Source organism: Cottoperca gobio, chromosome 22 (assembly GCF_900634415.1).
Source record: "Cottoperca gobio chromosome 22, fCotGob3.1, whole genome shotgun sequence".
Lineage (NCBI taxonomy): Eukaryota > Metazoa > Chordata > Actinopteri > Perciformes > Bovichtidae > Cottoperca > Cottoperca gobio.
Window position 1 is genome coordinate 15,108,443 of NC_041376.1, and position 15,010 is coordinate 15,123,452.

Here is a 15,010-nt window from a genome sequence, read left to right on the forward strand (position 1 = left end):
AGCACGGTGTAGTGAAGGCGATGACCATGAGACTCCTGTTTGATTAAGTTACATTTGTCCTCGGCTTGTCGGCCAAAGAACAAACGTGTGAGTGGAGGACTGGCACTGAAATCATCTTTAGGGCTGTGTCCGAAATAACTCAATCATTCACTCATTTGCTACTGCTTTTGTATATCAATATTTGTAACTTCTTAAAACTATAATCTTCATCACGGGTGGAGCCCATTACAGAGTATCTGACTACTGCCAATGAGTGTGTTGCAGTAACAATGCAGGTACGTTAATTGTATCGTTCCTCCAAACAAGCCAGTCAGGTTTACTGTACAGGTGTCTGCTCCATAGTAACTATCCAGTCTTAGACCCCACTTTACTGCATCCACTACTGACACAGGGTTGTTCATTTGTGAGCAGGAACATTGTCTTTCGCTCACCAAAATACAAAACCAACAAAATAAACACTTGAATAACCACTGAAATCTAAAACACAGGAGACTACGAAAAAATACAACTTAAATACATTGATATAAACAAAACACAACAGAATATTTCCACTTCAAATCATTTTATTTAAAATGATCTAATAGGATTGTACCCACATTTTACTCATTTACACATACAACAATGGGCATAGCGTGCACAGTCAAACCTCTAATCACATACCATATACTATATATACTACCATTCCATATAAAGGTACATACACTGAAAAACATGTACACAATGACTGTATGAGCAGTTGTGCTCAAAAAGCTTGAAAAGCACTAAAGGTTTACACACTATTGGTACAAATAAATGCATAGGGCAATTATGTATCTTAAGTCTTAAGTACTAAATGATCAACATAAGGCAAAAAAAAGACTTTCCAAAAAATTATATATAAACTGTTTATCAATTGAGTTCACATTTCCACCTTTTACTGAGCTTAAAGTGTCTCACTGGTCATTTATTTCATGATAAACCTGCACACATCAGAAGTCACAGTGATCAACTACTCAGCAGGTTCCTTTTTATGTGTTACACAAAGAGACGGTGGATTTAGAAGTCAGTCCTGTTTCATAATCACTCTCTCTCTCTCTCGCTCTCTCTTTCTCTCTCTCTCTCTATCGCTCTCTCTCTTAGTGCCTGTGGATCCAGCATTAACAGAGCTTTTCAGGTCAGTGGAAATGAAAAAGTGCACTGCACTGATACACACACACACACACACACACACACATACACACACACACACACACACACACACACACATACACACACATACACACACACACACACACACACACACACACACAAAAGCAACACAAATCCAAATCCACAGACAGGCGGAAAATAGCCAGAGAGTTACAAACACATATTCATACACACCCACACACACACACACACACGCACAACATTGGCCTGCTGTTGTCTAAGTGCTGAGGTAGAGACAGTCCAACATGGATCAACTGTCACCTTCTTACCAACCAAACACATTCCAGCCTTTCCTCTGCTGTTTGATAGCTGTCTGCCCTCACTTCAGCAACAGACACTAAAGTGCGCTTTGATGCCACTTCTTTCTCTTTCTTGCTTTTCCTTCATTTCTTCAGCGAAGAAGAGATAGTTTTCTTTCTCTCTCCTCATTCCTCACTTTGTCTCCCTCCCTCCCTCTCTTTTGATATCTTCAATGTCACAAAAGATGAACACAGCAAAACAGAAGCAACAAGCACCCAATTCTTTCTTTCCTCTAGTTACTCTACAGTACAACCGTATGAAACATTAAATCTTTTAATGTTCCAACTAGATGAGCTAAATAATTCAGTTTTTCTCTTATGTACTTGATAATATTCAGCATGATAGACAATTATCAATTCATTACCCATGCAGCACAACTCTTTCTCTCTTTCTCGTTCTTGTTGGGTGAGTTGAGTGGGCGGAAGGTAGAACACTGCTTTTTTTCAAATGTTTTAAAAGCTATTGTCATTTTTTTAGGAATTCATCTCATGTACAGTTGTCATAAATAGGGAAATTAGATATAGACACCAATGTATCAGGGTGGAAACATGTTTATTTCCACTGTAAAGTTGGGCATTTTAACATGGGGGTCTATGGAGATTGACTCCTTTTTGGAGCCAGCCTCAAGTGGCCATTGCATTGCATAAGTTTCACTGCTCAGCCCTGATGGTTGCCGCTTGCTCCTGACAGCACTGTTACCCAAAGAGCCAATCACAATAGTCAGCATTTGAGGAAGCACTGCTGGAATCTACTGCAGTTCAAAATACGTTCAGCTGAAGATTTATTGTTATTCTTCATCACAATGACAGAGCTAAAAAATGAAAAAGAAAATGAATGATTTGACTGACAAATCGAGGTTTGAGGGGCTTCTTGAGTGATGATTCAAATCCCTTGTGTGGGAGCTCTTGTACACACTATAGGGACCAAAATGATACACAATTCCAATTTCAACTAAAATATCTTTGTTGCCATTCAAATGTACCAGCCACTCCTAAGCATTGGCCTAAATGGAGCCCTTACAATGGCAGTGTAACAGCTTATTGACTTATGTTCCACACAGCGCAACACAGTCTCCTGGGAGGATAAGGAGTGTAGCCCAAAGGATCTAAATGGAGTTCATTAATGTTAGCCACTCAGCCGGCCTGCCTGTCCACTCAAGTTCCACTTCTGACTGTTCAGTTAGCAATGCACAGAGAGGCTAGGATGGATTTTACATCTATGTATGTATTTACTTTCTTTTTGTGAGGGAAAACCTTAATGAGCAGAGCACTGGAAACCAAAGAAGCTGCAGGAGGCCGACGTGACGTCTTACACTAAAGGTTTATTAGAGTTTGTACAAGAAGAATAGATAATGAACAGTACAATCGAATACAGAGATACAGTCACTTTGTTTGCCACCATCAGTTCCCCCAACCAGCCGCTCTCCCTCAAAATGTATCCTAAACACGGCATTCTGTAAATTGTTTACATAAAGATGGATCACCTAGATGGCTCCTCAAATCATAGTCAACACATTCTGAGTGCGACAGTCAGGGACACTGGGCCTAACTCTTATCCTGCAGCTGTGGGCCGTCTATATGTCAATGTGTTTTGGAGAGATGACCTGACCAGAAAAAGACCTCATGAGAAGGATAGTCTACAATCAAACTTTGTATAGAGTCTATGGTTTGAATATATATCCTAATAGATAGGAACACTTTTTATTTTCACTATTATTTGCTTAATGTAAAGTATAACATGTTTGGCAATGGTGGCTATTTCAGCGTCCTCTACTTGTCTTTGCAAGTTGTTTCCACCCCAGTAATGTGTGAATTTCATTTTGTCCTTGGCTGTGTGGTGTGTGGTGGTTGCAGCTAAGATAAGGGTTCCTGCCTACCTATATATCAATACAATATTATTCCACCTGGAAGATTACTGTGTAGCCTTTAGCTGATATTCATAGATTGTACAAGGTGTACTCTCCCTCCTCTCCTCTGTCTCTCCCTCCTCTCCTCTGTCTCTCTCCTCTCTCTCTGTCTCTGTCTCTCCTCTCTCTCTAGATAGGATAGGAGAGAATAGATATAGATCTAGAGTGAGAGAGGGAGAGAGATAGATCTCCTCTAATCTATTCTCTGGATCTCGGTTCCTCCTGATCTATGATAAATCTTAGATCTCTGTCTCTCTCTTTTCTGATCTAGAGATCCTATCTATATCTCTCTCTCTCTCTCTCTCTCTCTCCTCTTCTCTCTCTCTCTCGCTCTCTATCTCTCTCTTCTCTCTCTCTCCAGAGTCTCTGTCTCTCTCTCTCTCTCTCTTCTCTCTCTCTCTCTCTCTCTCTCTCTCTCTCTCTCTCTCTCTCTCTCTCTCTCTCTCTCTCTCTCTCTATCCCCCTCCCTACCTCCCTCCCTTACTCTGCTGCTGCCTGCAGATAGTAATTAATCAGTGGATCGATGTGAAGCCTATCTCCAGGCTGAGGCGTCTATAATGTCGATAATGCTGCTCGATGGCCTCTCTCCCCGGAGAGCTGATAGTCTTCAGGACGAACACGCTTGACTTTGCATTTAGCAGCCTGGACTGTGTCAGATAGGCTGTTGCTGTTGTGCTTGTGTGTAACACGCACACGCACACACACACACACACACACACACACACACACACACACACACACACACACAGGAATGGGTCAATAACTATGTACGATGAGAAGTGTCAGGTGAATGATGGCAAATTACTGGACTGAGTACTGACTACTAACTGTAGTAGGATGTAAATGTCTACTTCTCTGAGAGAATCAATTCAGCTGTTGTAATTGTTGAAGATTTTCCAATTCTTCCAGCCTAGCTCAAAATGTATCTGAAGCTGTTGGCAGTGCTCGGTGTTGTCTAATTCAAGCTTTGTGGTTGTTAAATAATTTGAGTCACTTTCATAAATAGTCGGTCCGATTTCAGGTCACTTCACAGATATGGCAGTGAGGTGCCTGACTCTGCCGGCCTCAGACATCTTCAGCAGTTCAGAAATGGAAGTGTCATAGTAATCATAGACCCTCAGGATAGCTAACTGAAGTCTGTATACTGTATGGCAGAAGTGTGTGACAAGCAACAAGCTTTTGCGAATTTCATTGAACTGGTAGTATTGGTGTGCACAGGACGGGTTCTGGGCATCCGTGTGTCATTGCAGCTGCCCTCTGTCTGCACGCGAGGAAAGCAGCCGCAGCAGCAGCGAAAAGAAAAAAAAATGGAAGGTAAAGGGATCCCTTTCTATTCAAAGCTCTAATTACATGGTTGAGTTTCTTTTATGAAAGAAAAAAATAAAGAAAGCTTTAACAGAGACCCCATCTCAATAAACCTCATCATGGTTTTCATAAGCAAGGTGGGGGAGGAGCTGTGCTAGACAGAGAGATCACAGCGTAAACATTCCCCTCCACACTCTTTTGTCATTTGCATATTTACAGTCTGCCATGCTAATCGTGTTTATTGGGGTGTATAAGTACTGCGCATGAGCTCAATAGGGGAGGATAGCTTTGTGCCAGAGACTGCATGGTAGAAGCACTGGGATAAAAACTTCCCCCAACCCCCCCATTTCTGGAGATAAATGGCTCCTCAAAAAGAGCTGTCTTACGTAACTGGGACAGCATTGGATTTAGCTAATTATGGTGTTAATGCACAGTGAAGAATTCCCCTCATTTTATACAAAGACCAAGATTTGTGAAGATATCTGTGTGTTGTTGGGTGTTGTGTTGTTAGTAAGTGCACTTCTTACAGTATCACATCATGACAGAGTACTGGATCCATCAGTATGCTATGTAAAGCATGTCTGGCGAATAAGGTATTTGTTCACATGACTGCATGTATCAGAAAATATTCTAGAAAGAATTACACACCTTGTAAAAGCTATCAATATGTAAAGGTGTTCAAGGTGGATGTCTCGGTGCCTAAGGCTGGCTTGCAAAGGTAAACTATTCACTCCCTGATTTGCATTAAAAAAAAAAAAGACATCCAAGCAAACCAAATCCAGATTTGCACGATTTCACCTTGAGCACGTAGATTTCATTGTCAGCTCCCATGTGCTTTTTCACTGAAATGTTGAGAACAGTTAAGTAAGGTGGATAACTGCTAAAGCTCCTCATTTTTCCCCTGTCAGATTTCTGCTTTCATACAAAAGACATAAGGTTGTCCTCTGTTGCCGACTGGCCGAATGAGGGAGGCGTACAGTCCGGGCGCCGGCTTTAATTGCCGGTGTCAGAGCTGAAACATGGCTGAACAGGAAATGATCAAGTTAATGAAACGTTTTAATTATTCAACATAATTGTGGAACGTGACGAGCGTGTCGGTGAATCCCCGGCCTGGCTGTTCACACAAGGTGTCTCTCCCACACACACACACATTCATATACTGGCTCTCTCATTCCCTTTGTCTCACCCACATTGAACACTTGCTTTCCCATGGTGCTCTCCCCCATCCTTATTACTTATTATTACTTGCCATTCTCTTCGATGATAGAATGAGTGAGGTCCGTCTGTGTTATAATTACTTGCCCTTGTTTGCTCGGGGTCGTTACTCCGAGCCGCCCACCTCAGCCCCCCTGCTGAGCCGGTATGCCCACTGGCCTGAGCCCCTGCAGCCATTCTGCACATCGCTGCAGGGCTGACGGGAACTGGCATATCGATCTGAGAGCTGGAGAGCGCAAGAATGAAAGTCTTTTCACTCATTCTCGATCACTGTCTATCCGTCTAATACTACACACACACACATTTACCGGCGGTGCATGGCAACTAATTAAAGACGACTAAAACAAACATGAGGATATCAGTTCATCAGCACGCCTGAGACTCCTTCCTATCTCACTCTCTTTCTTTAGTCGCTCCTTTCTTCCTTTGTCCTGTTTCCTCATCTTGACATTCCTCTTCTCTCCTCCTTCCTGCCCCTTTTTAGTTCCCCTTCCCCCCCAACACCCTGTCCTTTCATCGCTCCTTTCCTTCCTTCCTTCCTTCCCTCCATCCTTCCTCTTTCTCTCTACCCCTCCCATCTCTCTCGGCTGTCTCTGGCAGAGTTAATTCCCTCTTCAGATGGTGCGGCTCTCATTTGCATACTTATCAAAGTGTTTGGACTATCCAACAGAAGCTGTAGGAAGGTGGGGTCATTAATATGTTAATTACCACACCCTCCCTTTTTGTCTCCCCACTCGCCTTTAGACGGCGGCAAACCATCCATATACTCCACCTCCGCTTCACACGCAGTCTTTGAATGTTTGAATACCCTCAGAGGCCCTGCAAATGCCATGAGACTCAGTAGACACTCACGCATGGGGGTTAGGGTCGGTTTACGGCTCTCTATAGTGGCTGTGTATGCGCCTGCGTGTGACCACTCTGTTGGGGTTCCCCTGTTCACGACTAGCACACCCATGTAGTATTTCCACACGTTGTAGAAGCTGCTCCTGGTTGCTAACAGAACAGCAACTCTGTCGTCAACGTTACTTGAGATAGCATTACGTTTGCTAAACATATCGGTTAACCCTCCTGCCTTTTTTATTCTAAGGTTAAAAGTAAAACATACTGTTTGACAGTACAAACAAGTATGTAAGATAAGCAGCCAAATAGGGTGATGCTGGACGTAAATAACAGTTTAAAGTTACATTTTTCCTTATACTTACAATACAAGGATTAACGAGGGCTACACCAGTACAACAACAATGCTGTTTGTTTATTTCTCCGTTTTCTACATGGATCAACTACTGGTTATGATGTTAAAGGACCATTGTGTAATGCCTAGCCACTTGCTCCAAATCAATAAAGGTACTACTGTGGCCATATAACCAGTTATAAAAAAATAACTTAAATATGTCAAATTTGACCAAACTGCTGAAACGCTGAGAGCCAGTCAATATCACACTGCTATCTTTTAATCTTCATGTGTATTATCGGCCTATAGTTTAAGATAGCCATCTTGTGTTTGTGCCATTGACCGGGAGCTGTACGCTCTGTGTATGCTCTGTGTACGCTCTGTGTACGCTCTGTGTATGCTATGTACGCTCTGTATACTCTCTGTGTATGCTCTGTACGCTCTGTGTATGCTCTGTGTATGCTCTGTGTATGCTCTGTGTACGCTCTGTGTATGCTATGTACGCTCTGTATACTCTCTGTGTATGCTCTGTACGCTCTGTGTATGCTCTGTGTGCGCTCTGTGTGTGCTCTGTGTACGCTCTGTGTACGCTCTGTGTACACTCTCTGTACGCTCTGTGTACACTCTGTGTACGCTCTGTGTATGCTCTGTGTATGCTCTGTGTACGCTCTGTGTATGCTATGTACGCTCTGTATACGCTCTGTGTATGCTATGTACGCTCTGTATACGCTCTGTGTATGCTCTGTATGCTCTGTGTACGCTCTGTGTATGCTCTGTGTACGCTCTGTGTATGCTATGTACGCTCTGTATACTCTCTGTGTATGCTCTGTACGCTCTGTGTATGCTCTGTGTGCGCTCTGTGTGTGCTCTGTGTACGCTCTGTGTACGCTCTGTGTACACTCTCTGTACGCTCTGTGTACACTCTGTGTACGCTCTGTGTATGCTCTGTGTATGCTCTGTGTACGCTCTGTGTATGCTATGTACGCTCTGTATACGCTCTGTGTATGCTCTGTATGCTCTGTGTGCGCTCTGTGTGCGCTCTGTGTACGCTCTGTGTACACTCTCTGTACGCTCTGTGTACACTCTGTGTGCGCTCTGTGTACGCTCTGTGTACGCTCTGTGTACACTCTCTGTACGCTCTGTGTACACTCTGTGTACGCTCTGTGTACACTTTACAAGTTTGTTTATTGGATTAATCTAAAGTGGCAGAAACGGGAAAAAGAGAAAAACCTGCACCTCCCTGCAGCCAGGAGACCACCGCGCAGAAGGAGAGCAGCTGGCGCTCAGTTAGCGGCCGCAGCAACTCAAATACAGCCTGGCCAACTGGACTACAGGCGGGGAGCATGAGGCGAGGGTGCAAGTAGTTTTGTCTTAACAAACACAAATGGACCATGTATAATGATGTATGTAGTAATGACAAACCCACGGGTCAGCTCTACACCTTTATTCTCTGTACTGAAGGCAGACTGGCGCTACAGTGCCGCCTCTAGAGGAACACATGGTATTACAAGACACGGCAGGCCGGGGCTAGTTAGCATGCTCATTTTAGTAGATATCTCTGCAACACAATACAATAACTGTCCTATGTAAAGTTTGCAGGGTCAGTACTCAGCTGATGGAGTGGGACATCTTGTTAATTCTGACTTAACTGCTCCTGAACAAAGGTTAATGCATCATTTATGTGTTTGCTGTTGTAACAAGGTTTGGTTGGCAGTGCATTGCAGATTAGTCAACGTTGATGCATGTGATTGACTGAGGTGTCTACAACAAGCAACAATGGCAGAGATTGATTACAAATGGCATGGGAAGTTGTAAGCACATGTGTGTGCATGGCATCTAGGGAATTGAAGTCCTTGATCAAGCTTGTGCTGTGGTTGGTATTTTTAATTTTTTGCTTTGAATCTGCTGTATGGGAATGCCAAAACACACAGAATTTGAACATGTATTCAATAATATGCCAGCAAACAGAGGTAAGTGGTTCCTGGAATGAAAGGGAAACATGAAAATAAATCAAAATTGTTCTGTGGAACAGAAAGGTAACTGGGGACTAAAGTGTTTTCCAAAGTAGGTTTCAATAATTTAACCAGGGAAGTGAAGGCGGAGGAACTGTTGCAACATCGCTGCTCACCAGTTTTGATTTGAGCTTTTCAGGGACAAATAGGAATTGTAACTGCTACCTCACTGAACATAGTTATGTTAAGTACACTTTCTTTCAGTCTCTTGCTTTCACCTCTACTGTCCTCTGCCAGCGTGCCAAGTGGTGGCTTCCTCGGTTAGTAATATGTGTGGTGGATAGAATGAATGGAGAAGGGACTGCAGTATATTAGCACAGAGCCATTTACAGTAAATTGAAGATAAACAGTGATTTCTACAGCAAAAGACAACACAGGCTACCAATGTTTGTTTTTTACCCACCATTTTGTGAATGTGTTTTTCTTTTTCTGTCCTCCTCCGTAAGGTAAGGGCAGGTTAGGGAGTGTACCAGAGTAGAGAAGGGTTTGATAGTCATGAAAAAGAGGATAGAGGAGGAGTATGTACAATTGTGTACAATTGGAAAAATACACCATTGGAAACTGGTAAATGAGGACAGAAGTAATGGGAAGGCAAAGAGATTAGACAAGACAAAAGGTGAGATAAGGTGAGCCATCACCTTGTTCTTAGCAACAATAAAAGCTTCATAAATCCACCTGGCCTTGCCTCTGAATACATATTTTTCTCTGTGCCAAACTGAGAGGGTGTTCAATTCAACCCACACAGGGCAGACTTAACAATTACTCTCACTTTGAACGCAATTTCCTGGCTGTGGGGAATGATTGACGGATCGTATCCATGGTGTCAGGGGGGCAGCCACGCCCCTCCTGACTAAGGTAGAAATTAGAGAACAGTAGGAGCTAAATTACACCTTAACAAAGACCTCTGCAAAGAGGACAGCGAAGGAAGCATGATGAATGAGAAGAGGATCAGAACAGAAAGGTAGAGGGTGAGTCGCGTGGGAGCATGGAGACGATTGGAGGAATGGCTCGGAAATACATTTGGAGCCACACACAAACACACACACAGATGCTGGCAGACACACAAACATACGCACCGAGGTAATGGGTCTGCAGTACTATTGGAGTGCAAAGGGAGAGACACTTAAATGCCATCTCTACAGTTGCGATGCTCTTTACTCCCTCTCTCTCTCTCTCTCTCTCTCTCTCTCTCTCTCTCTCTCTCTCTCTCTCTCTCTCTCTCTCTCACACACACACACACACACACACACACACACACACACACACACACACACACACATAGTCATCTCCTCTCTCTCTACTATGTCATGCTCTCAAAGCACTCAGACTGATATGAGAGCAGCAAGCAACCAGCAGAGTGGCACAATGAGTCTCAGGGTATCTACAGTGGAAGAGCCTATTGGTTTGTACACATTGTAAGGCAGAGAATAACTGATGGACAACACCCACTGTGGTTGCTCTATGGAAACTGATCTCTTATCAGTCCATATTTGGTATTAAAGTATAGGTGATATGCTATAGTTGTGTTACATACACAGTCCTGCTACAGAACATACTCCCTAAAGTAGAGCACCACATTTGGATTAATCCACATCTGAAAAAGGTCGCAGACAAATGCACTCTTTTCTCTGGTTTGAGTAACATTTAAAAATAACATTAAACTATGTATAACCTGATTATACTTCTTCGGCAGTAGCCAATGGGCTTGCGGCAAAGTGTCACAAACAGGATGCGGAAGTCGTAAAGGATTAAGCGACGTGCCAACACGTGGGTGTTTTTGCTCTTTTTTTGTTGACAATTTAAAATGACAGAATAACACCAGACCTATCCTTTAAAACAAATACAAATACAAGATTATGTCTGTGATATGTGTTCCAGGAATGTATGTAGTCAGGAACTTGAGTTAGGTGTATTATCATCACTGACATGTCCTCACTTGACTGGCAGACTTTGGCAGCAATATTCTAGGAGTCAATAGAAGAATACTGTAAATTACTTGTTAATATGGATGTTCCTTGCAGCGTAGTGCGTTACTCCCTGCTGGTGCCAAACCACTTGTGGCTGCTGTCTGATGGTCCACTAAGTGTTTGCTGCTAAGACAGATGGTGTACTGTAGGTTTACCTCTATCTGGGTGAAGTGCTGCCAGCCTGGCTTCAAGGGGCCTTGACTAGAGCAGAGCCTTCAGAACAGGCTCTTCACCTGGAGAGAGAGGGGGAAGAGAGGCAAAGGGCAGCACACTGACACACACATTCACACGTACATTCACACATAGGCTCTCTCAATGCGAATTGACACAAATGTAGACATACAAGCGGCACACACTCACACACACCTCCTAAGCCCTCACACACAACCTACTTCACATGTAGAGCAGCGTTCCCAGCTGAGTGCCTCTCTCCAACCTGGCAATTTCAGCGGAAAGAGAATCCAGCTAAAGTACACAGGGCGTCATGCAGATTTCACAACAGGGGGGTTGAATGGCAGAATGGCCTCACTACAGCCCTCGTTACTGATCTGCCAAGATCCAACTCATCTATTTCAATAGCACTCTATCATTCACACTTATGTGTGCATAGATGGAGCTAGATTGCAGAAGTCCCATTTGTGTTTGCTGCAGCAGGGTTGGATTGTTTCTGTAAACACTGTTTATCTAATGCAGGACATATTTAGGGTGAATACACCTCTATACTTACTTCCAGTGAGCAATGAAGTACACACACACATGCACAGAAACATTATGTACTTGCTCATACACACAGCACTATCCGACAGAGGTGTTTTGGGTGACATTTAGTTTCTAGGTTGCACAAGATGCTCCTATAAATGAATCATGAGTAAATCTGTGAGGTGTGAATAATAGATGGGAGGAGAGGTAAAAAACAAAGGAGTGCTGTTATTATTTGTTAATAAGACACTCTGGAGCATCACTAACTAGATCTCATTACCACAATACACGCAGGCATGCATACTCACACACACACAGCCACACACACCTCCAACCGCCCACATGCACGCACAACCCACATGCCAAACACATGCAGACGTCTCTCATCCTGCATTACTTTTTCTTTTACCTGTGAAGTCGTTGCCTAGCACTCTGTAATTACATCCCACACTCCACCAACGAATGATTAGAAGCAATGATGGATGGGTTAACACTGTCACCTAAGGATGCCTTGGTGCAAAACTAATTAGGTGGCCATACATGTGTCATATGCCTGATACATGAGATAGCCCTCTCAGCCTGCTGCCATAACTGTTGAACAAGTGCGATAAAAGTGGACGACGTGTCTCCTGTTAATCAACAGATAAGAGATGATGAAGTAACTCCACTGTTCATTAATAGATCTTTGTAGCTCAGTGGTGTCTTGAATATAGACTACCAGAATGACATAAAGAGTTCCTTTAGTGGCATTTGGTTTTGAGTTTGCCTCATCAAGCATTTTACTTAAATTACTCAACAGTAAAACAAGCACAAACTGTTCCTTCGTTTGCTTATCTAGACTAAACATCTTGGAGATGGACGAGTATTTCACCCACAATCAATGCCCTGATTTCGTCATCGCCCTACATGAAGTTTCTGTCAAAACAGTTTGAGCTTTTTATTTATTACTCTGCACTTGGTGGACATTTTCAAAATCTGTTTGCATTTCACAGCCAGGAAAGATAGCACTATGGATTTTCCGTCATGTATGGCAAAAATGTTTTAGACTCTGTGTCTGTGCATAGACATATTTTGATGTTAGTTGGATCAGGAGGTGGGGTGTGCTTGTCTGCTTATACATGCATGCTGTGTGTGTGTGTGTGTGTGTGTGTGTGTGTGTGTGTGTGTGTGTGTGTGTGTGTGTGTGTGTGTGTGTGCGTGCATGCGCGTGCAGACGGGGATGTGAGGGGTTGCGTTTATGATTGCTGTGGCTGCAGCTGGGGCTGTGGGCTGAGTAATTGCCTGTCTTGGTAGTGAGAGCGTGGTAGCGAGCTAAAAGTCAAGTGCTCTCTTCCTGCTGTAGACCTCATTTGGATTCCACATTGCTAGCTAGCAAGCTAACGCCAGCCTTGGGCCTGTATTATTCATAGCTTGACAGATAGCTCTCACTAAAAGCATTGGAACTGGGCCAGGTGGTGATGGAGCGACAGAGGGAAGCGGCACTGCTGCACCACACTCTGTGCCTGGCAGGAAGAGAAGAGAGGATACAGGACAGGAGTAAAGGATACGAAATTGAAGATAGAATGGAGCAGCAGGGAGATGAGCAGTTTTAACAGAGGGAGGGAAAAGGAAATAGGGATATAGAGATGAAGAAACTGAAGAGGTGAAGAGGGGACAGAGGGTGAAGAAGGAAATCAGACAAAAGACGCTAAAGCACAGCTTACATTAAAACAGAGATAGAGGATGAGTGCACGAACTACAATAGGATAAAAATGGAGAGAAGGCAGAAGAAGAAAAGAAAGAGCGAGTGAGTGAAACCATTTCAAATAGAGGAGAGAAAAAGGCCTGTAAAAAGAAGAAGAGAACAGGCATGCCATCCACCCCCGCCAATTCAGCAACCCCTCTGCCTCCATGTGCAGAACTAGATAAGGTCGCATTAATCAAAATCTGCCACTTCCCCTTCCAAAAAAACACCGTCTATGCCATCAACCCCCCTCTGTGAAGTATCTGTCACCGAAACGGAAATTTCCATATTTAATGGGAAAGCTTTATATCACCAAAAAGCCAGTGTGGGCTGTGGGTGAAAAGAAGAGAGTTGGTTGGATCCGTCAGCTCTGTCATTAGCTCATGCACTTTAGACTGCGTGTGGAGCCTTGGGGTTCATTTCAGTTTGACTCCTCCACCATTGTTATCATTTCAAAAGTCTGATGAAGCTGGACTGAGATTGGTCCTCCACTACAATCACGTTTGTAATAATAGTATATTACAACAAAACTCTTGTCTATTCTTCATCATAGTCTCTTTCTTAGCACATTAAAGAGTAATCATACTGTTTCCCAGTGTATTCTGTCCTCACATAAACCTCTAATGCAATTTAAAATCACACTTTGAAAGCATTTCAAAACCAGGGCCGCCAAATTTACAGTGGCATACAGATGCGTCTCCCTTCGTCATGCCTTTTTCTCTGATACCATTTGTATATTTTTCCCTTTGTAATTTCCCCCCCTTATTGCTTCCTGTGCATATTATGACAAGCCTGCAGAATACCTTTCCGACATTACCCAGTGTCAGATAAACAGGTGGTGTTTACGGGTTTTTTTCATCCTCCTTTTATTTTCTTCTTTTTTTTCATAACTGCATCCCCGAGGAAAGGCATCAAAGGGAATAACAGATCATGTGCGGTGAGTGCGGAGTGTGCCAGGGGGACGTGGGCATTAAGGGGGAGGTGGGGTTGGGTGAGGGGGCGGGCAGCTGCTTAGGGCCAGCTCCAGACCGGGCACATCCTGACCTCTGACCCCTGAACCCCCACAAGCACTCCACGATCCCAACCTCCCTTTCCCACCCGCGGCCAGCCCTCCCCTCAGAGCAGCTGCCAACTAAATTACATCAATGTCAAAAAGCCCTCCTCCTCTGCTGGGGAGATGTAGCCTGGTAAACATGACGCAGAGTGGGAATCACAATGTAACACAGGAAAGGCACTTTAGTCTTCCAGAATCACAGTAACGGATAAGGTTGGATATTTTCTATATTTTTGTTATTGTCAACAAATCCCTTGAAAAGACAATAAAACCGACAATATGTCATTGTGTCCCTCAGTACATAGCACTTCCCCAGCGGGTCTGTGGCTCACCACCTAAAGCCCATTGGTTCCTACTGAAGAAGAAATCTTTCAAATCTTACAAAACATACCTTAAACAGGTGGGTACTCTACTTTTTAGCATTCTATACTAAAAAGGAGTAAAGAATAGTATATAAGGGATAGATTTAA

At 43.5% G+C, this 15,010-nt stretch overlaps 1 protein-coding gene across 11 annotated transcripts in view; it reads left to right on the forward strand.

The window, feature by feature from the left end:
• Positions 1-15,010, forward strand: part of myt1lb (myelin transcription factor 1-like, b) — a 99,956-nt gene that overhangs the window by 36,725 nt on the left and 48,221 nt on the right. For 8 of the 11 annotated variants that reach the window (XM_029460549.1, XM_029460548.1, XM_029460555.1 and 5 more), the window contains one exon: positions 1,120-1,153. The exons of the other annotated variants lie outside the window; for them this stretch is intronic. In XM_029460549.1, coding sequence (XP_029316409.1) covers positions 1,120-1,153 — 34 coding nt within the window. The remainder of the gene's footprint in view (positions 1-1,119; positions 1,154-15,010) is intronic. 11 annotated transcript variants of the gene reach the window in all.